This window comes from Musca domestica, unplaced genomic scaffold (genome assembly GCF_030504385.1).
Source record: "Musca domestica strain aabys unplaced genomic scaffold, Musca_domestica.polishedcontigs.V.1.1 35, whole genome shotgun sequence".
In the NCBI taxonomy this organism is placed as follows: domain Eukaryota; kingdom Metazoa; phylum Arthropoda; class Insecta; order Diptera; family Muscidae; genus Musca; species Musca domestica.
The window spans coordinates 5,049,869-5,075,099 of record NW_026712315.1 but is presented as its reverse complement, the minus strand read 5'-3'; the positions used below and the strand labels follow the sequence as shown (position 1 = coordinate 5,075,099).

Below are 25,231 nucleotides of genomic sequence, written 5' to 3'. Positions count from 1 at the left end.
TGTTTTTTTTAATTTTCGAAAATGGAATTTTGCTGTGGGGTATTTAATATACCCCATACCCCACAGTCTTAGTATGGTTTCCTGCAACGTTTTTTGTTGGACTTGACTCTAAGACCACTAAACTAGTTGGTTAAAAGTTATGTTTCAGGAGCGGGCGAAAAAAATATTCTATATATTTTTTTGGCAAATGCAAGAACACTACTGCAAGGCGTCTAATTAAGTGTTCAACAAGGAAACTGAAAAAGTCTACTGCAAGTAACTTGTGAAAAATATAATAATTGTTAATGATATAAAAGTTATAATATATATTAATGTATATATATATATATATTGAAGATAATAAAACAAGTAAAATATTATCTGTCGGTTTTGCCGACAGATTTATATCCCATCCTTGAGTTAAAATTATTCAAACCGTTGACACTTTATGGGAGAGATTCTGAAGCAGTTGGTCAATATTGACGAATTCGTATCTGACCTAAGACTGATTAAAATATTACAATGTGCCAGATTTGGACTATATGGACTACTACTTTATTGGGTTAGATGAAAAAAAAACTGCAAACAACTACAGAATGCTGTCATTTCCAAGCCACTCGTCCGACAGCTGTTAAAATTATTCCAGTGACAGCTCATTTTATTGTTTACAAACGTTCCAAAGCATTTTGGTGAGAAGTTTCCAAAAAAAAGTTATTCCTGATGGAATTCAAGCGTTGAATTTATATTTGGCTAGAAAACCACAAGTGGCTATCGTTAGAGCACTCCAGCATTTAAATGTGAATAAATCTTTTGTGTCTCATACCATCGCTTGTTACCGTGATACTGGTAGTGTGGCCCGACGTCAAGGAAGTGGATGGTAGAAAACAGCAACATCGGCAGAAATGGTTCGAAAGATAAAGAAGCGATTTGATTGAACATATCGCAATATTCCATTCGGCAAATATTAAAAATTGAGCTCGGGGCAAATCCATTGAAAATCAAAAAAGTGCAAAAACTTACACCTCAACAGAAAGAAAATAGCCTCAAAATAGCTAAAAAGAGTTGCTTCGCTTGGTCGTAAGTGGTGAACTGAAGAATTTGGTTTACTCCGATGAGAAAACATTCGTTGTCCAGCAGTTTGTAAACAAACAAAATTATCGTGTTTACTTGCCAAAGAGGTCAGCTGAAAATGTGCACCTTCGCTTGGCCACCAGAACTCAAGCGCCGGCCATGGTGATGGTGTGGGCCGCCATAACAGCCGATGTTCGCTCTCTGCTAGTATTAATCGACCGTTTCTTCAGAATAAATGCCGAATATTATCGCATAATGATTCTGGAGGGTGTATTAATGCCTTGGGCATGCAAACATTTTGACCGCAGACCTTGGACATTCCAACAGCACTCAGCACGCGCCACCCAAGAATGGTTACCAAATGAGGTTCCTCGCTTCATTTTCAGCGCACAATGGTCACCAAAACTCCGGATACAAATCCGTTGGACTATTGTGCCTAGAGTTTTTTGAAAAGCAAGGTTGGCGCTAAAAAATACCAAAGTGTCGATCACCTCAAGGAAGCGCTTCGCCGTGAATGGGCCAAAATACCGCAGAGTAACATTCGGACAGCCTGTGACGGTTTCATTGGAAGGTCATAATTCGTCCCAAAGGTAACCAATTCGAAAACTAAATCTAAACTTATTCTAAAATTTGATGCTATTTCCGACAGTTTTTGCTTTCATTCAATAAAATTTAAAAAAAAAAAAATTAAAAATTATGGCGTTGGACTTTGTATTTGTGAAATTTGAAGAGAGTGGGATGTTTATTTCGCTTTCTTTGAGCATTTTATGTTTCAAAATCTTGAAGCCTATGTGGGACCAGGAACCAGAGAAATGGTCCGATCCATCTACCATCTTTATAACAGGTCTTGTGTTGATGGAAGTATTGATATGTACCAAGTCAGAATAAAATCGGATGTTAATTTCGCGTTTTATGAGCTTCATGGATATTCAACATTTTGTGGGTGAGGTACCAGAAGGTGTAGACCGATATATCCCATCTTTCCAGCAGATCTTGTATTAATAAAAACAAGTAAAACAGCTGTAAGTTTGGCCGGGCCGAACTTTGAATACCCTCCACCATTTGGAACGAATTTGGCAATTTTCAAAAAATAAATTCCTTTAAAAATTCTTTTAAAATCTTAAAATTACCAAATGTAATGTAGGTAAAATCATCATTCAATCATCATCATCTATACCAAAATGTGGACCTGCACAGAAAATTTTCTGTCATAGGCTGTAGTATTCATTATGAACTTCAAATATTAAATTTGAAACAATTCCGGAGAATAATGTCGCTAAATTAATCATCAAAATATCGAATATCGGGAGGTACCGTTATATGGGGGCTATACGAAGACGGGGACCTGCACAGACAATTTTCTGTCTTAGGCTGAACTATCCATTACGAACTTCAAATACCAAATTTGAAAAAATTCCGGTAAATAATGTCGCTAAAATCAACAAAGTACTGAATATCGGGAGGTACCGTTGGTGGGGGCTATACGAAGACGTGGACCTATACAGACAATTTTCTGTTTTAGGCTGTAGTATCCATTTCGAACTTCCAATACCAAATTTCAAACAATTTTGGGGAGGTAGAGTGATTTCCAGAGAGGGAGGTAGAGTGATTTCCAGAGACGGACGGACATCGCTAAATCGACATAGAATTTTATGCTGATCAAGAATATTTATATATTGTGGGGTCTAAAATGTATATTTCGGGGTGTTACAAACGGAATGACAAACTTAATATACCCTACGTTCTATGGTGAAGGGTATAATAATATTGAGATGTCTGTAATTTGAAATCAATCCGACTCTTACATCACATATTATATGATTAATAATTATTTAAAATGTTGACCCTTTGTGTGTAGGGGTGGACCGATATATCCCATCTTCACAGTAGATCTTGTGTTAGTAGAAATAATGAGATGTGCGAAATTTGAAAAGAACCGGAAGCTTATTTCGGATTTTAATGGTTATTCAAAATTTTGACCTATTGTGGGGGAGGTACCAGAAGGAATGATCAGATCTCTTGAGATGTGCCAATCTGATTGGTATTGGATGATAATTTTATGAGCTTCATGGGTATTCCAGATATTGACCATTTTGTGGGAGAGGTACCAGAAGAAATGGTCTGAACTCCACCTTCTTTATAAGAGATCTTGTATTAATAAAAAAATATTGAGATGTGTATAATTTGAAGACAATCGGACTCTTACATGACCTTTTATAAGAGAAATAATTATTCAAAATGCTGACCCTTTGTGGGAGAGGTACTTGATGGAGTGGACCGATATTGTCCATATTCGTACTTGAAATAGCATTGATGGAAATATCAGGATTTGCAAAATTTGAACCGAACTTGATTATCCTCTCTCTTTCAGTGCAGTAAAATTTTTTTAGGAAATGTCGGCCTTTTTTGGGGGAGATACCAGAACGAGTGCACCGATATTGCCCATCTCTGAACTCGATCTAAGTTTGATAATAATAATAGTTTGGCCCAATTCAGATACTCCCTTCGAGAGTTATCGTGCGCACCACGTACGGAGGGACACCGCTAGATCGACTCCAAATGTTCTGATACAGATTTGGTCCAAAGAGACCTAGGGTCTAAAACCGTTATTACGATGAGGCCCGTTTTGACCGTATCAAATGAGATATCTAGCCGTATGGCTGAGGGTATAAAACTAAATAATATTAAATTCCCTAATTAATTATTTACTTTGTAGTTGTTAAAATATGTTGTAGATATCCGCAAAAAGATTATGTCTGTTGACTGTTTTCAAATTGTCATGTAATTGAGAAAAAAACACACACAAATAAGTCGCATTCTGTCACGAGAGGCTTAAATATATATTTATAAAAACCTCATTCAGAACAAGTTTAAACCGAGTTTTTGTTCAGCCAAATTTTAAGCAATGAATACGCTTTCATTGGTATTTCTGATTGCAAATTGGATTGGCAGAAATGTGGTGAGTGAATAAATCATATTTAATCTGGTGTTACAAGAAAACTGGAATAAGAAGAAAGGATATTTTTTACGATGGAGTGCCTTAATTCAACGAAAATAATCCAAACCAGTACCAGCACTGAATAGAGAATATTGGAAGACTAATTTGTGATGCTTTCAAAACTCGGATTTAACTGCCATTCTAAAGGTGCAAGTACATAACAAGCTTGAAGTCATGGCTAGGCATATTAATGTCAAATTATAATGGAAAACGACGGCAGGATTTTAGTGCGGATCTGTAATCCCTTTATGAAATGTCACAAAATATGCCTAGCCATGACTTCAAGCTCTTTATGTACATGCACCCTAAGTGCATGTGTACATTAACTTCAGAATTACTACATGATCTGTCCCAGAACTGCAACAATGTACAATTTTTTTTTTTTGTTAATACGATAACTGTGTTATTGGAAAAGGTTGCAAAACTTTTTAATTCTTGCAGGTTCTGGAACAGACCAATAGAAGGATTTCTTCATATGGCCTGTTTCAGAACTGCCAGAATGTACAACTTTTTAAATACGATAACCGTTTTTCCCTGATATTGGAAAAATTCGCAAAACTTTTTGATTCTTGCAGGTCCTGGAACAGACCAATAGAAGGATTTCTTCTGCTGGTTTTTCGTAAAACAACAAAGGAGTTTATGGATGATATAGTTCAATTTCGCCCCATAGGTTTGGCTTGACAGCGAAATAGGTGCAGCGCATCATGTGAATCTGTACCACAAGCTGGGCAGATGTTCTGCAATCCGAGCCGAATAGGAATCAAGACGGCTGCACCATTCGGATCGTAACTAAGCCAAACAAGTAAAAAAAAAACATTAGTTCGTCCGGGCCAAACGTTTAATACCCTCCACCTTAGGGTAAAGGAAACATTAGAAGAAATGTGGCAAAAACCATTAAAATGCCGAATATCGGGAGGTACCGTTATATGGGGACTATACCAAAACGTGGACCTATAATTACAATGACTCGCCACACAAACTGGGACCCATTATGATCTACAACTATCAATTTTCAGAGATATTCTTGAAAAAATGTGTCAAAAATCATCAAAATACCGAATATTGGGAGGTACCGTTATATGGGGACTATATCAAAACGTGGACCTATACATACAATGTTTCGCCACACGAACTAGGACCCATTATGACCCACAAATACCAATTTTTAGACAAAACCGTGAAAAAATGTGGCAAAAAAAATTAAAATACCGAATATCGGGAGTTACCTTTATATGGGAGCTATACCAAAATGTGGACCTATACATGCAATGTTTTGCCACACGCACAGGGACCCGTTATGAACTACAAATACCAATTTTCAGACAAATCCGTGAAAAAATGTGGCATAAATCATCAAAATACCGAATATTGGGAGGTACCGTTATATGGGGACGATACCAGAACGTGAACCGATATATCTCATTTTCAATACCAACCAGCCTAGACACAATACAAATTGCTCTGCTAAATTTTGGAGCTCTACGTTAAATAATGTGGACTGTATTGTGGTTTCACCAGACAGACAGACAAACGGACATCGTTAAATCGACTTAGAATTTTATGCTGATTATGAATATATATACTTTATGGGGTCCACGACGAATATTTCAGGATGTTGCAAACGGAATGACAAAGTTAATATACCCTCCTTTCCAAGGTGGAGGGTATAAAAAGTCCGTCTGTCTGTTGAAATCACGATACAGCCCACATTATTTGACGTAGAGCTTCAAAGTTTGACACAACAATGTGTATGTATGTCTACGATGGTTGGTATTGGTATAGAGGTTCCTGTTTTGGTACGGCCCCCATACAACGGACCTCACCCACTTTATGCTTTTTTGAAAAGGTTAACAGCATTATCCAAACGGTCTTACTGGTATTTGTAGTTTAAAGTGGAACACGTTTGAATTCAGATACTTTTTTTATATAAAAATGTTTTCTTTGCCCAAAGGTGGAGGTATAAACAGATCGGCACGGCCGAACTTAATTTTTTTTAATTGTATTTTTTTTTTTAATCACATCCTTTGTAGTTTAAACTACTACTATTCTTGGCGGGTTTTTGAATGAAACAGTTTGGAGGTTATACCTTAATAACCGAGCAATTTTTCTCTTCTTCCAGCTTGTATCGGGTCAATTCAATTACTGTATTGAATTCCTGGAACCCATGGTATTTGCGAAATGTGACGATCAGCCGGATCATTTCCTATATAAAGCTGTTGATATCAGCGATCTATCTTTTCAGCATAGCAGAGAGGGTGATTTAATAGTCAAAGGACCTATTAAATTTATCACAACTTTACCAGAGAATTTACCGGTTAGTAGTCAATGCTTAGATATTCTTCTACTAAAACTTCAATTTCCACCCATGCAGGTTACAATTGAAACTTACAAAAAAGAACGAGGCGAATGGCAGCCGACTCTTTTCACATTGAAACGGGAAGATGTCTGCATTTCGTTATTTGATGAAAGAGAATTGTGGTCTACCTATTGGGAAAATACACCAAAGGAACAAAAGACATGTCCATTTAGCAAGGGGGTAAGCAGTTTTATGTGGAAATGATAAGGAATATTAATAGCAAGCGTTTTTTTTTTTACAGCAAATATTGGATATGGACTTTTCTGAGCAAATATCTCTGAATATACCCATGCCCAATGTGGATGGGGAATACAAAAGTCGCATAGAATTGGGCCATCAAGGTGATGAATTTTATATGTGTGCTGTTGCATTTATATTTATGCATAGATTATAGTTACAAAAGTTTGCGGGAAAGCATTTTACAAATAAAAAGTTTAACGAGTCGCTCCATAAATGCTAGAATATAAAAGTTTTTACTACGATAGTCGATTTTCCCTTTGTGATATTGAAAAAGTTTCCAAATTAGTAGAATATTGCAGGTACTGGAACAGAGCAATTGCAAAATATTGGGTCATCGTAGACACCTATTGTTATACCCCTGGTACAAAACAGGTGATAGAATAAAGCTACGCCTTAAATATATTTGTTTCATATTTTTCCCTTAGCTGTCCAAACATATACATATGCAGATTGTATCATGGTAGAATAATTTTCAAGATAGGGCATAGAAATCACCTGAATGCATGTTTTTCCTATTGTTATTAACACTGAAATATATATACAGGGTGAGATGAAAAAACTTCAACTGTTAAAATTATTCCAGTGACAGCTCATTATATTCTTTACAAGCGTACAAAAGCATTTTGGTGAGAATTTTCCACTAAAAAAGTTATACGTGATGGAGTTCAAGCGTGATAATGTGATTTCTTTATATTTGGCTGGAAAACCACAAGCGGTGATACTGGTAGCGTAGCCCGACGTCAAGGAAGTGTATGGAAGAAAACAGCAACATCAGCATAAAATGGTTCGAAAAGTAAAGAATCGACTTGATCGAGCGTGAGCTGAACATAACTCAACGTTTCATCCGCAAATATTGAAAAATGAGCCTGGGGTAAAGCCATTGAAACTCCAAAAAGTGCAAGAACCTACATCGCAACGGAAAGAAAATAGTCTCAAAAGAGTTAACGAGTTGCTTCGCTTGTCCGAAAGTGGTGAACTGCCGATGAGAAAACATTCGTTGTCCAGCAGTTTGTAAACAAACAAAATGATCGTATTGACTTGCCAAAGAGGTCAGCTGAAAATGTGAACCTTCGGTTGGCCACCAGAACTCAAGTGCCGGCCATGCTGATGGTGTGAGCCACCATAACAGCCGATGGTCGCTCTCCGCTCATATTAATCGACCGTGGCATATCGAATATTATCGCGAAAATATTGTGGAGGGTGTATTAAAACACGCACGCAAACATTTTGGCCGCAGACCTTGGACATTCCAACAGGACTCAGCGCCATCGTAATCAATAATGGTTACAAAATGAGGTTCCTCGCTTCATTTCCAGCCACCAAAATCCCCGGATACCAATCTGTTGGACTATTGTGTCTGGAGTATTTTGGAAAGCAAGGCTGGCACTAGAAAATACCAAAGTGTCGATCACCTCAAGCAAGTGCTTCGCCGGGAATGGGCCAAAATACCGCAAAGCAACATTCGGGCAGCGTGTGACGGTTTCATTAGCGATGTAAAGGCCACAATTCGTGCCGATGGTGGCCAATTCGAATAAATCTAAGCTTATTCTAAAATTTAATGCTATATCCGACATTTTCAGCGTTCACTCAATAAAATTTAAAAACAAAAAATTAAAAATGATGGCGTTTGGTTTTTTTGCAGTTTTTTTATCTCACCATGTATTTATTAAATTCTCTTTATTTTTGCTTTTGAAATAATATCGCACAAAATCCAACAGCAAATTTGACAAATCATAACATGTGAATACCCCTGAGGCTGCATGAATGCAAAGGGCTGTTATGACAACTGAACACATCCCATGCAACACAGCAGGTTCCAACTAAACGCAACAGCTGTTCGCAAGTTTGTTTTGATCTTTGGCATTGTAAATTCTAGAACAGGCAGCAGGCGGCATAGAGGACCCTAATCCACAAAAATATGGCAGAAATTAAGGTAAAAAACAATAATTCCCATAGAGAAATGTTTAATAAACGATTGTGTTTCGAAAGGTTGAATTTGCCGTACAAATGACTGGAGAACAATGGGAAAATAACATACGAAATGCCCTAAGCGGCATGGGTAAATTGGAGGTGGACAACCAGCAGGGTAGAATAATTGTACATACCAAAGAGCCTTGGTATATGCTGCAGGAGAAAATCGAGGCCAGCGGTTGTAAAGCTGTATTGGCTGGTTTTGGCGGGCAATCGGCTGTTTCAATTATTAACACTACGGGCAGTGATGTGGATCGTTGTCCCATACAGGGTGTAATACGTTTTACCGCCATACGCAATGACAAGCCGGGTGTTGTTGTTGACGGGGTTGTGGATGGCTTGACGCCAGGTTTACATGGCATACATGTTCATGAAAGTGGCGATGTATCCGCCGGCTGTGCATCTGTGGGGGGACATTATAATCCCAGGGGTTCTCCACATGGCTCGCCCAATGATGATGCCTCTCAGCGACATGCCGGCGATTTAGGGAACATTAGAGCTGATGACAATGGTCGGGCTACATTCCGCTTTATGGACAACATTTTGGAGGTCTATGAAATTATTGGACGTTCTGTTGTTATAACACAAAATCCAGATGATTTTGGGCGAGGTGGCAATGAACAGAGTCGTGTTGATGGTAACTCCGGCGAAAGGTTTGTGGTGATTTATATTTAAATGAGTTTTTTCTTTTTATTTCATTTTACTTTTTTTGCGTTGTAGAATCGCTTGCGGCATTATTGCCCGCTCGGCTGGTATTCTGCAGAATTTCAAAAAGATTTGTGCCTGTGATGGTGTCACTTTGTGGGATGAACGTTATAAGCCTATAGCTGGTGGTACAAGAGCGCAAAAGTTATAGCTGCAGGATGATAGATAATAAGTATGTGTTGAATAGTTTTTATAAATTGGTTAAGGCATTTAAAGTTATACGTACCATTAAAAATATGTAAATAAAGGACATTAAAGCGATTGGGAGATGATTATGTTTAAATTTGAAATTTGGTTTGATATAGTGACCAGTGTTGCACTCTTGATTCTTTCTTCGGCATAAGAAGTAGGAGATAACTTATTTTCGAATTCTTTTTCCAAATTTAATTTTGGATGAATCGATGCTTCAAGGGGCTTACTATGTAAACTGCAATTATGAAGCCTTGAAACATTCATCGTAAATACTTGTCTAGCATAAAATTCCAAGTTGATTTTCACCGCGTTCAATCTCAGCGTATTTTTTTTTTTTTTTTTTTTGTGTTAACGAATCTTTGTGAATGTGATTCTGAATGTAAAAATAAAAAATCTCCTTCGGTGGCGGATTAAAATAAACATTTTTTTGCTCCAGATTTACTTCGACGTTTCTTGTGTTGATTTTTTTCCTTTTATTTCATTTTACTTTGTGAATTTCCTCGTTCATCTGATATTGAAACTTGATTATGGAACAACTTCTGGATTCGAAATCAGAATCGTATTCAAGTATAACAAATATCTAGTTCCATTGCTGATGTTTATACTCCGGACTAACTCCTCTGAAGGGAATATTTTTTTCTTTTTATTTCATTTTACGAAGAATTATTCCTCCATCCTCAAGCATTTAAAACTTTGGAATGTATTTCATTATGATAGAAATTTTAATTCCACATAAACTCCCAAAAGTACTCCGCACTCAATTGCTATCCTCAATCACAATGCTTTCATCGATACCAACACCTTTGATACCCTTTTTGATTTGCTGTAAACGTTGCTTACATTTACTCTTATAAGATTGGACAATTTTGCCACATAAAACGGGTGGGGAAATTGAGATGGCTGCATGTATCTGTATAGAAATAATAAAATTGAAAAGTAATTAAAATAACTTTAAAGACAGATATGTAACTACCTCCAAATAATCCAATTCCGCTTCATAGGCAATGCATTGATCCAACAAATTCATGATATTATGAAATTCTTCAGCTTTAAAGAAAAATTTCATTTCACCAATATTGTTTTTATACCAATCCGCATATAGATCTAAATTCTTTGATATATCCATTGTCACAGCATTGGAGGCTCGAGCTGTAAGCAGTAAATTCATCATGGATCGTTTGTATGGCAAGGTGGCCAATTGTTTCAAATGGGCTTTGAGGTGTTCTGAAAACAGTTGTTTTAAAGGATTTAAATAGCTATGAAATTCAGTACAGTTGAAATCTATACTTTTACTTCTAACATAAGGTCCTGCCTTTTCATTATTGCCGCTACACAGTGTTTGCAATAAAATCAAATAAAATTTCCAATTGCGGAAATTCTCAACACTGGCCAATTTTAAGAGGTAATTCAGACTATCTTCAATGTTATTCGAAAGTAGCTACAATTTCAAAAAGTAAATGTTATCTTTATACGTTTTAGGTCTATATAATAAAAATCCCTCACATTATCATAGAGATCCTTGGGAAATTTTAACTCATCAACTCCCTCATTTATCCAGGAGGAAAAATTTTCAAATGCAGCACTCACACCGCTTTGTTCCAACCTTATTATAACGTCCACATGTTTTTGTATGATTTTTATTAGGATTTCTCCTAAAAAGAAAAATAATAAATTTAATTTAAGAAAAAATAAAAAATACTCATACCCGGCACACTGCTGCGCATATATTTCGCATAGCCTAAACTATTCAATTCTGGTTTCTCCAACAAATCTTTAAATAGATTTTCCAATGACACTTCCAGAATATCACTCAAACGTATTGAATTTCCAGAATCTAGAAATGAAATAATAATTTAGATTTTTGTTGAAATATTTTTTTTTTATAAAATTCGTAATTGTTTTACTTTGAGTGCATCCATTACTCATGGACAGATTTGTCTAATGGTAAGTTTTAAAAATAAGGGCCTGTTTTTGTGCATTTATACAAATGTGAATGCGAACGAAAAACAAAAGTCCAAATGTGTTTTTTATCCTCTTTTTTTAATTAAATCAAAAATTAATATGGTATTTTTCGTTCGCATTCGCTTTTGCATTGTCCTACAGAGAAAGGCCTTAAATAAATAAAACTAAAATATTTGCAAAGTTTTACCCATTGTGGAATTAATAAATAAATTTGTGATTAATTCAAATTCCGATTCGTAGAAATCGTTTAATACCAATTGGACATCTTCATTGCTGTTGTAACTGAAACGAAAACGATTTTTATGAAAAGTAATTTTAAGAAAAAAAAAATTAGTACTTTCAGAATTTACCATAAAATAAACTCCGTTGCCGTCAGTATCCGCAAATCGTGTAAAATTCCCAAGACAAAAAGGCTACCAATATTCCAGGGTAGTTTGCAAAAGTATTTGGCAACCAGCAACTGTTTTGAATATCAAATAAATAAAACATTGATTAAACAAATAAAATTAATGAGTTAAACGAATAATGAAAAAATAAATTTAATGGATTTCTGTTACAATTTAATGGAAATAAATCCGATAATGAGGGATTTATTTTAGTTTGAGTAAAACTGTGATTTTGGATCATAACGATAGGAGAATTATGTCTTGCAGAAGAAAGCGACATAGACCCATAGTTTTGAAGATCTTCAAAATCTAAGTCGATGTATGCATGAACATCCCTTTGTCCATGTATTGTTGTAAACAACGTATAGGTCGATATTATTGTCCGATCAAAATAAAATTGTACACAAATCATTTGTTGAAATTGTTTATATTCGATCAAAATTTAGATAAAGCTCCCATAAATATCTTCGTTCTATTTCGCTTTTATTGTGCACCTAATGAAAATCGTCCAAGATATAGCTATAGCTCCCTTATATATTGAATGTAAAAATTTTTACTACGATAACAGATTTTCCCCTTATTGGTACCGAAAAGTATTGCAAAACTAGCTCATTCTTGATGTCAACTATAGTTTAGTAAAAATTCCCGGATTTTTTTTTTAAATTTTTTCCAGAGTACCTACCTCATTTTATACTGATTCGGGGAAAATATTTCTTTCTTGGGGGATGGGCCAGGATACCCGGATTTTTAAGCAGAAAAGAAAGCTAATGAAAATACCTATCCAACAAGTGGTCACAAGATGTAATTGTTTAAAACGGTTTCTGAGTTGCATTGAAGTTGTTGATTTTTTGGATACGGATTTTTTAAAAAATCGACCAAAAGTCAAAAAGGTCCCATTTTGGGAGTCCACAAAAGTTATAGATTTCACTATAAACTTTCCATATGCTACCATATGTGTCATTATCTTTGTTGAATCAAGAGGTATGGCTCATTGAACCCGGACGAGCCAATATTGTCCATATCGGTTTAGTTGATCCGAAAAAAATGTTTTCCCGGAATCAGGGTGCAAATACCTACCTCTGGAAAAAATGTATCTTTCATGCGACGACACCGGTTGGAAAATTCCAACCCCCAATAACCCCAACAAATTGTTAGATCTTGTATTCATAATTTCCCGCCAGAACTTCAGCTTTGCGTATACTATTTCTTTAACTTTAAGGGGCTTAGACTGCAGCAACTCTAGTTCCTTTACTTTGTCTCACCTTTTCTGTGGCATTTAACGTTTTTAATAGTTCAGCAATTTCAAACCTCTGACATTGATTAACTCTCTCCGTGTTTTTTTGCAAGGTCTGAAAATAAACCGAAAATTATATTCACTGCTCTTACTTAATTAAGCATAAAAACTTACCTGACAGATTAGTTTCAAGCTGGGTCCGATTTGATAATGCATTTTGAACTATTTTCATTAATTAATCTATTTTTGTTTCTGTTTGAAACTGCTTTTCAATTCAAGGTGCCAGCTACTTCAAGGAGACTACAAAGCTGTCATTATATTATCACATCGCCGCCATAGAAATGGAAAGTAAAAACGAAGCGGGAAATCAAAACAAAAATAACGATTAGCAAGAGTGATCAGAAGATCGATATGGGAGAAATCAAATGTTGCCAGATTTTTGTGTCAGTACAGGATGCCACTTTCACCGGTATAAGTGTAATTATCGGGGAAATTGTGGATTTGAGGATTTAAAGATGCAATTTAATAATGAGGTATTATTACTGGGTTGAATAAATGAGTTTTGGGTTACTTCAATTCACATACGTTGAATTACCCTCAAAATTGAGTATTGTTTGAAAAGTGTTGCTATAATCGATTATTTGTGGGACCTTTGTGAAGTTTTTTAAGGGAATACTGCAAATTTTTGAAATTTTTAGGAAAATTTTATGTTTAAAAAAAAAAAACATTTATTGTGGACCATTGTAAATTTATTAGGAAAGCGGTAAATAAATCATCGTAAAAATGTATAAAAATATTAATTGAAGGCCCATTGCAGAATTTTGGTTTAAAAGGCAAAGGCAAAAATTTTAAATAATATATTTCGAGGGTCAAAAGAGACAAAAAACGCGGCTAATAAAAAAATATGCCTCGAAAATATTTTCTTCTATTTTTTTATTTAAAAAAATATGTCGAAATGTTGAAATGGTTGGTTGATAAAATTTTACTCAGATGAGTATTAGGCTGGAAATACATAAAGCGCATATTTGGCTGGCTTAAGTCATCGGCTGGCTTCTTCGTAGATGAACAAAGGAGTTTTAGGTTGACCTAGTTCGATTTTGGCCCTAGGCTCCTTTGTTCATTTCCGAAGAAGCCAGCCGATGACTTAAGCCAGCCAAATAAGCGCTTTATATATTCCCAGCTTTAGGTTAGCAGAGCTTTTTTTATTGAAAATGGGCTACGTATGGGTCCACGTTTTTGTATTTTGATGATTTGTGTCACATTTTTCACCGGAATTGTTTCAAATTTTGGTATTTAGAGTTAGAAATTGGTACTACCTCTTGTGAGATAAAATTTCCTGCATAGATCCACCCCTCCATATAATTCTACCTCTCTATATTCGTTATTTTGATAAATTTGGCTACATTTTTCAGCAGCATTTTCAGCAACATTTCTCTAACTTGGTATTTGGATTTCGTAATAGGCACCACTTTCTCTGGGAGATAAATTGCAGTAAAGGTCCACGTTTTCGTATGTAACCCATATAATTGTACCACCAAATATTCGAACATTTTAATAACATAAGTAGTGGAATGTATTAAAAATTTGGCCCTGTTGCACTTAAAGTGAGAATACATAAAACGCTTTTTTGACTGGCTTGAGTCATCGGCTGGCTTTTTCGGAAACGAACAAAGAAGCACAAGGCCAAAGTCGAACTCAGTCAACCTAAGACTACTTTGCTGCGCTACGAAGAAGCCAGCCTAAGTCATCGGCTGATCAGTCAAATATTTCTATCAGTGCTACGTCAGGTGTGAAAATGAATAATATCGGTCCAAGTCAATTAAGCACCTCCCCCAAAAAGGGTCAAAATTTTGAATATTTATAATTCTTATAAAATGTGATGATGAGACCGATTGTCTTTGAATTACGCAAATCACGAATAACTTTTTTTCTGGAAAATTCTCACCAAAATGCTTTTGTAATACAATGAGCTGTCACTGGAATACACAGCTGTCGGACGAGTGGCTTAGAAATGACAGCAGTCTGAAGTTGGCTGCAGTTTTTTTCTTTCTTTCTTTTTTTCTCTCTGTGTCCACAACGTCCAAATTGTCCCCACGTTTTTTCGCTGAGTGTATTTGATAAAACGACTGATATAAATTTTGTTAATATAGAGATCTCTGGTAGATATATAAGCGAGCATACTACGAGCGGGTGGATGAATGTTTTTGGATGGACGGATAGATAGATGGGGCGACAGATATTTCAATTTAATATTAAACTTTACAGTATTCAAGTAGAGAGCCATCACGACGCACAACAAAAGAAGAACGGAACGCTGCGAATTTTGACAAAAAAAAAATACAAAAAATAAAAAAGAGTGATAACACAAATTTCATACGTTTCGAAAAATAAAAATCCCATTTTGAATTGAAAATAAAACTAAACTAAATAAAAATTTCAAAAAAAAGAGAAAACCCCGCACACACAGCAACAATATCAATAAGTTAGCAAAATATCCATACATATATAAAAATGAATCTTGTTCTGCTGTGAGAAAAAGTAATATCTGAAATACAAACACACACGTATATATATTTAACGGCATAAGAAAAAAATCTCAAAACAAAAAAAATATTGTCAATGATCCTCAACACAAGTGGATAAAGTTTATTTTTATTGAAAACAAAAAATAAAATTGAAAAAAAAAAGAAACGAAACAACAACACCAATACCCAAAAAAAGTAAATCGCACCAAAAGACAATCATCAACACACCAGCTCTGTGACAAACGACGTCAAATATTGTTGTCGTTTTTGTTGTTTTTGGTGGAAAATTTGAAAAGAAATTGAAAAAAATCACACAATTTGGGTATTTCTACTAAATCCCCTAGAATTTAAAGTAACGCCTGACGTAAACGCCCCTCCAGCCAGCCTCAAGATGAACGACATTAGCATTATTTTGATTTGTTTGATGTCCCTGCCGTTCATACTCTTCATAATGAGAGTAAGTTTCAATTCTAAAGAAATTAATGTTTAAAATTCGAAAGGAAATTTTAATATATTGTGTAGGAAAGATATTTTTTATTTCTTTATAGAAGTAAGGTTCAATTACTCACAAAAAAATCGCTAGATCTTCTACCGGACCGAACTTTGAATACCCTTCACCATTTTGAACGATTTTGGCAATTCTCAAAAACAATAAAAAGCGTAAAAAATACTGTTAAAATCTTAAAAATACCGAATGTAGCTGTTACATTAGGGTCTATACGACATGGACCTGCATAGGTCATTACAATATTCAATGCGAAACTTAACAAAAAAAAATTAATAAAATCGATGAATAATGTAGCTAAAATCATCAAAATATCGAATATCGGGAGGTACCGTTACAATTTTTTTGTCACAGGCTGTAGTATACGATACGAACTTTAAATACCAAATTTGAAAAAATTCCGTTGAATAATGTCGCTAAAATCAACAATGTACCGAATATCAGGAGGTACAGTTATATGGGGCTATACGAAGACGTGAATCTGTACAGACAGTCTCCTATCATAGGCTGCAGAATCCATCACGAACTTCAAATGCCAAATTTGAAACAATTCCCGTGAAAAATATCGCTAAAATCATCGAAATACCGAATATCGGGAGGTACCGTTATATGGGGTTATATGAGGTTAGAGCTGGACCTGCACAAACAATTTTCTGTCACAGGCTGTAGTATACGATACGAACTATAAATACCAAATTTGAAAAAATTCCTGTGAATAATGTCGCTAAAATCAACAAAGTGCCGAATATCGGGAGGTTCCGTTATATGAGGGCTATACGAAGACGTGGACCTGAACAGACAATTTTCTGTCTTAGGCAGTAGTATCCATTACGAACTTCAAATGCCACATTTGAAACAATTCCGGTGAATAATGACGCTAAAATCCTCAAAATACCGAATATTGGGAGGTACAGTTATATGGGGGCTGTACGAAGACATGTACCTGCACAAACAATTTTCTGTATTTTGCTGTAGTATCCATCACGAACTCCAAATACCAAATTGGAAACAATTCCCGTGAAAAATATCGCTAAAATCATCAAAATACCGAATATCGGGAGGTACCGTTATATTTGGACTATACCAAAACGTAAACCTACATGGCCCATTTTCAATACGAAAAGTCCTGCAGACATAATATACATTTGAGTAAAATTTTATCAATCTACTTCAATTCGTTCGGAAACTAGAGTGATTTCCACAGACGGATAGACGGACAGAGGGACAGACGGGCGGACAACGGACAATCGACATAGAATTTTATGCTGATCAAGAATATATATACTTTGTGGGGTCTAAAATGTATATTTCGAGGTGTTACAAACGGAATGACAAACCTAATATACCCTCCATACTGTGGTGGAGGGTATAAAAAAACTGTAGATCTTGTCATAGGTCAAATATATATATATATATATATATATATATATATATATATATATATTTTCCAAAAAGAACTATAGGTCTGCTCAACAAGATATCTATAGTTTTTGCTATAAAAGGCACAACTTCTTAATAAATGTACTTATTCCCCATAGCTAACATATAGAGATTTTGTATAGAGGTTCGGTAACAAATTTTCAATTGGGCGCCAAATTCCCTTTTTCAATATTTATAGATCTTCTCATGGAAGATAATTTATTCTTCTCATATATGATCTGTTAATCTCATTAAGTACGGACTGTAGGTCATAAGCTTTTTTCAATTGGGCGCCAAATTGTAAATTTTATAGAAGGGAAGTACTTAGAATACTCGACCTCCAAGAACTTACATGGACCTCAAACGTTGCATGAACAAAGTGTTTCAATGTTAGGGGAGATAATACTTATACTCTTCTTAATGTCATTCTATAAAAAATTGTTAGATCTTCTAGAAAACTGTAAATCTATTTACAGAAGCCTTATAGATCCTGCTATGGATGCTTCTTTAGATATTAGAAGATTTTGATTTAAAATGGATACGGACAAAATTCACCTCATCGAAATAATGGTTTTACACCCTAAGTCTCTTAGGACCAAATCCGTTTCAGGATATTTGGAGTCGATCAAGCGATGTCTGTCCGTCCGTCTGTCGCACCATTTGTTCTGGTGCCTCCCTCACATAGGGTTCAAGATTTTGAAAAAACTAAATGCTCAAAGAAAGCGAAATTAGCTTCCAAATCCATTCATCCATCTCCTCAAATTTCCCTCATACAAACATTTTATCTAACACAAGATCTGTTGTGAAGATGATATATATCTGGGAACCCCTTCTGGTACCTCATCCACAAAGGGTCACAATTTTCAATACTCTTATCTGTCATAACTTGTGAAACAAATCAATGATTCTTTACAACTAAATATTTCTCTCAACCAGAAACTTGAGATGAATATGGAGTTTATGTTTTCGCATAAATTGGATATAAATGTTCGATTTCCTTTAAATTTTGCAAAAATAGGGCGAAATAAAAAAAATTGCAACAAAGTCAAACGCCATAATTTTTACATTTTTTTTTTAATTTTATTAAATGAAAGCAAAAAATGTCGGAAATTGCAACAAATTTTAGAATAAGTTTAGGTTTGTTCGAATTGGTCACCTTTGGCACGAATTATGACCTTCAAACGACCAATGAAACCGTCACACACTGCCCGAATGTTGCTCTGCGGTATTTTGGTCATTCCCGGCGAAGCGCTTGCTTCTGGTGATCTTGACACTTTGGTATTTTTTAGTGCCAACCTTGCTTTCCAAGATACTCCAGACACAATAGTCCAACAGATTGGTATCCGGAGATTTTGGTGGCCATTGTGCTCTGGAAATGAAACGAGGAATCTCATTTTGTAACCATTCTTGGGTGGCGCGTGCTGAGTGTGATGGTGCTGAGTCCTGTTGGAATGTCCAAGGTCTGCGGACAAATGTTTGGCTTTAATACACCCTCCAGAATATTTTGGCGATAATATTCGGCATTTATTCTAATGCAACGGTCGATTAATACGAGCGGAGAGGGACCATCGGCTGTTATGGTGCCCACAGCGTCACCATGGCCGGCGCTTGAATTCTGGTGGCCAACCGACCTCAGCTGACTCCTTGGCAAGTAAACACGATCATTTTGTTTGTTTACAAACTGCCGGACAACGAAGCCGACTTTAGGTCAAGCGAAGCAACTCTTTAACTCTTTTGAGTCTATTTTCTTTCTGCTGCGGTGTAAGTTCTTGCATTTATTGGAATTTCAATGGCTTTATCCCGATCTCATTTTTCAATATTTTCTACCAGTATCACGGTAGAGATCGATGGTACGAGACACAAAAGATTTATTCGCATTTAAATGCTGGAGCGCTCTAACGATAGCCACTTATGGTTTTCCAGCCAAATGCGTTTGTACGCTTGTAAACAATATAATGAGCTGTCACTGAACTAATTATAACAGCTGTCGGACGAGTGGCTTAGAAATGACAGCAGTCTGAAGCTGGTTGCGGTTTTTTCATCTCACTCTGTACCGATATTTTTATCTGTATTAGATGAAGTATGAAAATGGAATACTTCGATCCGCAATATCTGTCAGGTTGTAATATTTATATGAGTTTTAGGATTTATAATACAATAATAATAATAATAATAATAATAATAATAATAATAATAATAATAATAATAATAATAATAATAATAATAATAATAATAACAATAATAATAATAATAATAATAATAAGGACAATAATAATAATAATAATAATAATAATAATAATAATAATAATAATAATAATAATAATAATAATAATAATATATAATAATAACATTATTGTTATTATAATAATAATAATAATAATAATAATAATAATAATAATAATAATAATAATAATAATAATAATAATAATAATAATAATAATAATAATAATAAAAATAAGGACAATAATAATAATAATAATAATAATAATAATAATAATAATAATAATAATAATAATAATAATAATAATAATAATAATAATAATAATAATAATAATAATAATGATAATAATAATAATAAAAATAAGGACAATAATAATAATAATAATAATAATAATAATAATAATAATAATAATAATAATAATAATAATAATAATAATAATAATAATAATAATAATAATAATAATAATAATAATAATAACATTATTGTTATTATTATTATAATAATAATAATAATAATAATAATAATAATAATAATAATAATAATAATAATAATAATAATAATAATAATAATAATAATGATAATAATAATAATATAACAATAATAATAATAATAACTAATATACATTTCTTAAAATTGTTAGTTTTTTTATAAATGCCATTAAGTTCCTTTTCTGCTGATGATGTTGTCAAGTTGGGCGCCAAATGCCATTGCAATGAACTAAATTTGAAATTCTCTCAAATTAAAGGGAAATATCATAGATTTGCGTCCACATTTTTGTCATTTCCAGGCTTTTGCATTGAAAACAAACAATTCTTGACTCACTGGCCTTGTAGAGTTAAAAAATAAAAATATTAAAAAATAAATAAATATTTTAATAATTGTACGAATATATTAAATATAATAAATACATATTTTGATATTTTCCACAACACATGTTCGTATGCATGTCTGTATGTGTATATTCTCACACATATGTTTGTCATTTTGTGTGGATTTTTTTTGTTAATATCCCCACACAAGAGTATATATTTTTATGGAAATGTCGTTTTTCCAAAGACGTGTGTGAGCGTGTGACAAAAACTTATTCGGCCACACGTTGAGGAGTCATTTGGATGGACCGGCAGGCTGGCAGGCTGGCAAACAGGCTGCCATCGTGTCCACCAAACCAGCCAGCCAGCATTGTGACATATTCACGAAGAGGCAAACGAAGAAAATAAAAACATAATAAAGCTAAAAATAAAAAATTGACAAATATGCCACCTACGCAAGCGAAAACATTTTCAGTTTTCTATTTTTTTTTCTTTTTGGTTTTTTTTTTTTTTGCATTCGCCATGAAAATCTTTGCTCTGGAAAATATCATTATTTGTCTTCGTTTCTTATGTTCTCAATAATGGATAATGAAAATTTTGGGTTGGGGTTAAAAACAATTTTTTTAAGTATTTCGAAAAAAAAATGGTTTTTATTCATAAAAATTATACTTTACGAGTTTATGACCTTGTACAAGAAAAACACTGGAGACCATAAAATTTTGAATTGAATTGTTTTCATTTTGCCACACACAGAACACAAAATGGAAACGAAAACACAAATCTGTCTCATGTCATATTTGTCTTCTGAATCACCAAGTGACATACATACATTTGATAATAAAAATATTGGTGGTTAAAACCAAAAAAAAAAAAAAAAACAAGTATAGAATCAACATGGGTGGTCCACCAGAATATCCCAAGGAGGGTGTGGAAAACTTGACAAGTTTTAATCCGAAGACAACAAACTCAAGAGTTTACTTTAAATTACGATATGGCGAACTTCTATGGGAAACTATTAACTGAAATTGGGTCTTCAGTTTTTTTTTTTTTTTTATATTTGTGTCTGTTATGGCTGTCCATGTGGGCTTTTCTAAATTGGGCACCACGATTGGGATTTTCTAAAAGGTTTGGTTCAGTAAAAATTTTTTTTTGCAGCAATGTCTGAGTATAATTTTTCCCGTTAGATACTATTAGTCACCTAGCACCCAATTATACATTTAAGCTCACCTAAGATTACCAAGGATATAGCAATGGTATTTAGACTACAAGAGCAAAAAAAAAACTTTAGAAACTTCCAAGTAAAACAAGTAAAAAAGCATCAAAAGCATCGAATTTGGTAATTGTCAAAAACAATAAAATCTGAATGTAGCTGTTTTATTAGGGTCAATATGACGACATGGACTTACATATGTAAATTTGAAAAAAAAAGAAACCGGTGAATAATGTAGCTAAAATCATAAAAATACCGAATATCGGGAGGTGCCGTTGTATGGGGGCTATTCGAAAACGTGGACCTGCACAATTTTCTGTCATAGGCTGTAGTATTCATTGCGAATACCAAATTTGAAACAATTCCGGTGAATTTTACATTTTAGTAAAATTTTATCTATCTACTTCAATTTGTTCGGAAGCTATAGTGATTTCCACAGACGGACGGACATCGCTAAATCGACATAGAATTTTCTGCTGATCAAGAATATATAAAATGTATATTTCGAGGTGTTACAAACGGAATGACAAACTTAATATACCCTCCATACTATGGTGGAGAGTATAAAAATCAGCAGAGGGATAAAGCTCAAATAAAAACCTGCATAAGTATTTTTTTTTTTGTAGTAGGTTGTAGTACCGATTCCGAACTTCAAACACGAAATTCGAATCAATGCCGGAGAATAATGTAACTAAAATCCTCATTCTACCGAATATAGAGAGATACCGATATTTAGGGGCTATTCAAAGTTCGGCCCGGCCCTTTCTGCTTTTTACATGTTCATTTGTGTCTTTGTTGTATTTTTTTTTTCAAATTTAAATTTTTCTTAATTCTAAAATTGAATAATGTTACTAGTTCAAAGTTTAATCAAATTGACGTGTCGAAAATATAAATGGAAGCTCCAAAGAATGTAATCAAATAATTTGAGCGCCAGAAAATTTTTTTCTATTCGATCGCCAAAAGTCAAAACCTATTCTTTTAAAGAATGTAATTTTATCCCAACGTTAATTACTATACAGTTTAAAGATATACCACCAAGAAAACCAGAACTGACTCTTCCTAAAGTTTTCTTTCATCGAATGGGTTTACTCTTGGGCGCCAAAAATCATTCCCATATGGGCTGAGCTTTGTATTTGTTTTTTTAAACAGCAAAATCGAATAAGACGTATATTTGAATGGTTGGCAACACTGAAATGTAAATGTTAGTACCAATATTTCCAATCGTTATTTTTCCGTTGGGCTCCAAAAGTCAAAAATTATTTCTTCATAAAAATTTATGTTTTTCTAACGTTACTTTCTCTGAAATTGCGAAGGATGTCACCAGCGACACATTTAAATTTTATTTTCATATGGGCGACACAAAACTTTTTCCATTCTAAAAATTAAATGACAATAATTATATTGAAAGTCAAACATCAAAAACTATTCCTCTGAAAAATAATGTCACAATTTTCTTTGAAATTATTAAAATTATCTCTATCGAAACAATAACTGATCGATTTTATGCTTCATTTTAGCATTTTTAGGTTTTCCATTCAGGCGCCATATATATTATATCATTCCAGATATTTTCATCAACTTAGTTTTCTCTCCTATTGGGCGCCACAGTTGTATAAGAATTGCAGTCCAAAATTCCATAGAGCTGATTATTCTAAAAATTAATTAATAGCTTTAGCCCCCAAACGCACTTTTCTAATAGGGTGGCAAATGTCAAAAATTTGTTTATCTTTCTCTTCAATACTTTTCTTTTTCCATTTGGGCGTTTTTTTTTTTTTTTTCATTTGAGCTCTTTCTTTCAAAAGTTCAATAAAACTGAGTTCTCTAAAAATTAAAAAAACTAGTCGGACGCCAATATTTAAAAACCAGTAAAGAAAGTCTAAAAGTCGGGCTGGACTGGACTTTATGATATCCTACACTCTTTTGCATATTTAGTAGAACTTCATATAAGAAATAAAAATATAACAAATTGGATGAATATGGGAGCTATAGCTATTTCTGAACCGATTTTCATTTTGTTCGACATACTTGTTTCTGTGCTCAATTCGGTCGTAAGTGTCAAATTCCATCCCATTTGGGCTAATATTACACGTTTGGTGCACAATAAAATACAAACCGGACGATGATATATATGGGAGCTATATCCAAATCTGGAACCGATTTAAATCAAATTTGACTTACTTATTCCCAGGCTTACATGCAAAATTCCATACTATTTGGGCTGGTTTTAAATGTTTGTTGCACAATAAAAGGCAAATCGGACGAAGATATATATAGGAACCACATCCAAATTTTCACCAATTTCCTTCAATTTCAATAGGGTTTGTCCTTGGATCAAGCAAATGACTTGTGCAAAATTCCATCTGGATCGGGCAATAAATGCGACCTGTCTTTGTTTACAAAAATACATAGATAGGCAGACGGACGGACATGCATAAATCAACTCAGAATATGATTCTATGCAGATTATCAAAAGGTACTATGGGTCTATCTCGTTTCCTTTTGCCTGTTACAAATAAATGCTCAAATACATAATACCCTGACCAACTTGTAGTGTAGGGTATAAATATAGTTTCTCTGAAACTTAATTTTCTGGAATTGTGACAGATGTTAGTAGCGACCCGAGTGTATATCATTTTTATACCCTCAGCCATATAACTACAGAGGGTATATATCATTTTAAACGGCCAAAACGTGCCTCGTCGAAACCAAATCTGTTTTATGATATTTTGAGTCGATCTAAAGGATACCGCAATATTATTTTCAAATTTAAATTAAAGGTCAACACTAAAGGTCAACATTGTCATAGAAAATAATTTACCTTGCGGAACAAGAAAGGATTATCCAATTTTGTGCAAGCTTTGCAATTTGTGGAGACTAAGGAACATGTTCGCCTTGAGTAGAGAGAACAATTGTTTTCCCATTTGGGCGCCAGAAAACATTTTTCATTCGGACTCTGCTCCCTCTTTTAGAGTATATAGTGATCTAGAAAAGTAATTTATATAGGCCTTCTATTGATGGAGGTCTTTCATATTTGTTGTATTATTAAAATTGTGTTCAAAATGTAAACAATTTTCAAATTTATTTTAAATTAAAATAATTTTCAATTCTTCTTCCAGATTGCCATTTTAACATACAAATACTTTTTAATGTCACGTCAATTGAAGGCCGTGGAACAACAATCGGGTGAGTACCTTCAAGAATGACAAACCTCATGTATATAATATTTTTTATTTTATGTTCTCCATAACTTTCTAATACATTTCGGAATGTAGAAAATTAAGAATAGACATCTCATTTCTGTCACCCACAGAAATTTTGTACTTAGCTGGTTTGACAATGGCACGGACCGAGTTAAGGGTATTTTGAGGACTGTCATCACATTTTCATGTGAAATTGGCTGTCACATGGTATTTTAAATTCTCAATTTAAATTATAGTTTTAGGCAGCA

The 25,231-nt window shown here is 34.1% G+C and overlaps 4 protein-coding genes across 7 annotated transcripts in view; 3 read left to right on the top strand and 1 right to left on the bottom strand.

Annotated features, from left to right (window-relative positions):
* The first annotated feature begins 3,870 nt into the window (after window positions 1-3,870).
* Window positions 3,871-6,873, top strand: LOC101891662 (uncharacterized). The gene is made up of 4 exons (XM_005187327.4): window positions 3,871-4,009; window positions 6,168-6,362; window positions 6,420-6,584; window positions 6,646-6,873. The coding sequence occupies exons 1-4, from the start codon at window positions 3,956-3,958 to the stop codon at window positions 6,796-6,798; spliced, it is 567 nt and encodes a 188-aa protein (XP_005187384.1). The 5' UTR covers window positions 3,871-3,955; the 3' UTR covers window positions 6,799-6,873.
* Window positions 6,874-8,547: 1,674 nt separating this feature from the next.
* SOD1 (superoxide dismutase 1, soluble) lies at window positions 8,548-9,584 on the top strand. Its single transcript, NM_001286879.1, is given in 3 exon segments — window positions 8,548-8,577; window positions 8,634-9,268; window positions 9,336-9,584. Coding segments are annotated over 3 exon segments (786 nt in total). The 5' UTR covers window positions 8,548-8,562; the 3' UTR covers window positions 9,472-9,584.
* A 612-nt stretch (window positions 9,585-10,196) lies between these two features.
* On the bottom strand, window positions 10,197-13,458 carry LOC101891480 (uncharacterized). 3 transcript variants are annotated; one of them, XM_011295803.3, is made up of 9 exons: window positions 13,269-13,458; window positions 13,123-13,209; window positions 11,825-11,934; window positions 11,662-11,756; window positions 11,218-11,346; window positions 11,016-11,164; window positions 10,800-10,950; window positions 10,486-10,736; window positions 10,197-10,422 (listed from the first exon to the last, which is right to left on the bottom strand). In XM_011295803.3, exons 1-9 carry the CDS (start codon window positions 13,308-13,310, stop codon window positions 10,270-10,272), a joined length of 1,167 nt encoding a protein of 388 aa, XP_011294105.1. In that variant the 5' UTR covers window positions 13,311-13,458; the 3' UTR covers window positions 10,197-10,269. The 3 variants fall into 3 exon arrangements, with proteins under 3 accessions (XP_011294105.1, XP_005187383.1, XP_019893700.1); XM_005187326.4 differs by having other exon boundaries at window positions 10,806-10,950; window positions 13,269-13,443; XM_020038141.2 differs by lacking the exons at window positions 13,123-13,209; window positions 13,269-13,458 and adding an exon at window positions 12,938-13,078.
* A 1,843-nt stretch (window positions 13,459-15,301) lies between these two features.
* LOC101890845 (uncharacterized) overlaps window positions 15,302-25,231 on the top strand; it is a 30,439-nt gene continuing 20,509 nt past the window's right edge. Inside the window, exons 1-3 of one of the 2 annotated variants that reach the window (XM_059125713.1) lie at window positions 15,302-15,576; window positions 15,964-16,076; window positions 24,900-24,966. In XM_059125713.1, coding sequence (XP_058981696.1) covers window positions 16,011-16,076; window positions 24,900-24,966 — 133 coding nt within the window. In that variant the 5' untranslated portion in view covers window positions 15,302-15,576; window positions 15,964-16,010. Of the gene's footprint in view, window positions 16,077-24,899; window positions 24,967-25,231 lie in introns of both variants that reach the window. The other variant, XM_005187323.4, reaches the window with a different exon arrangement.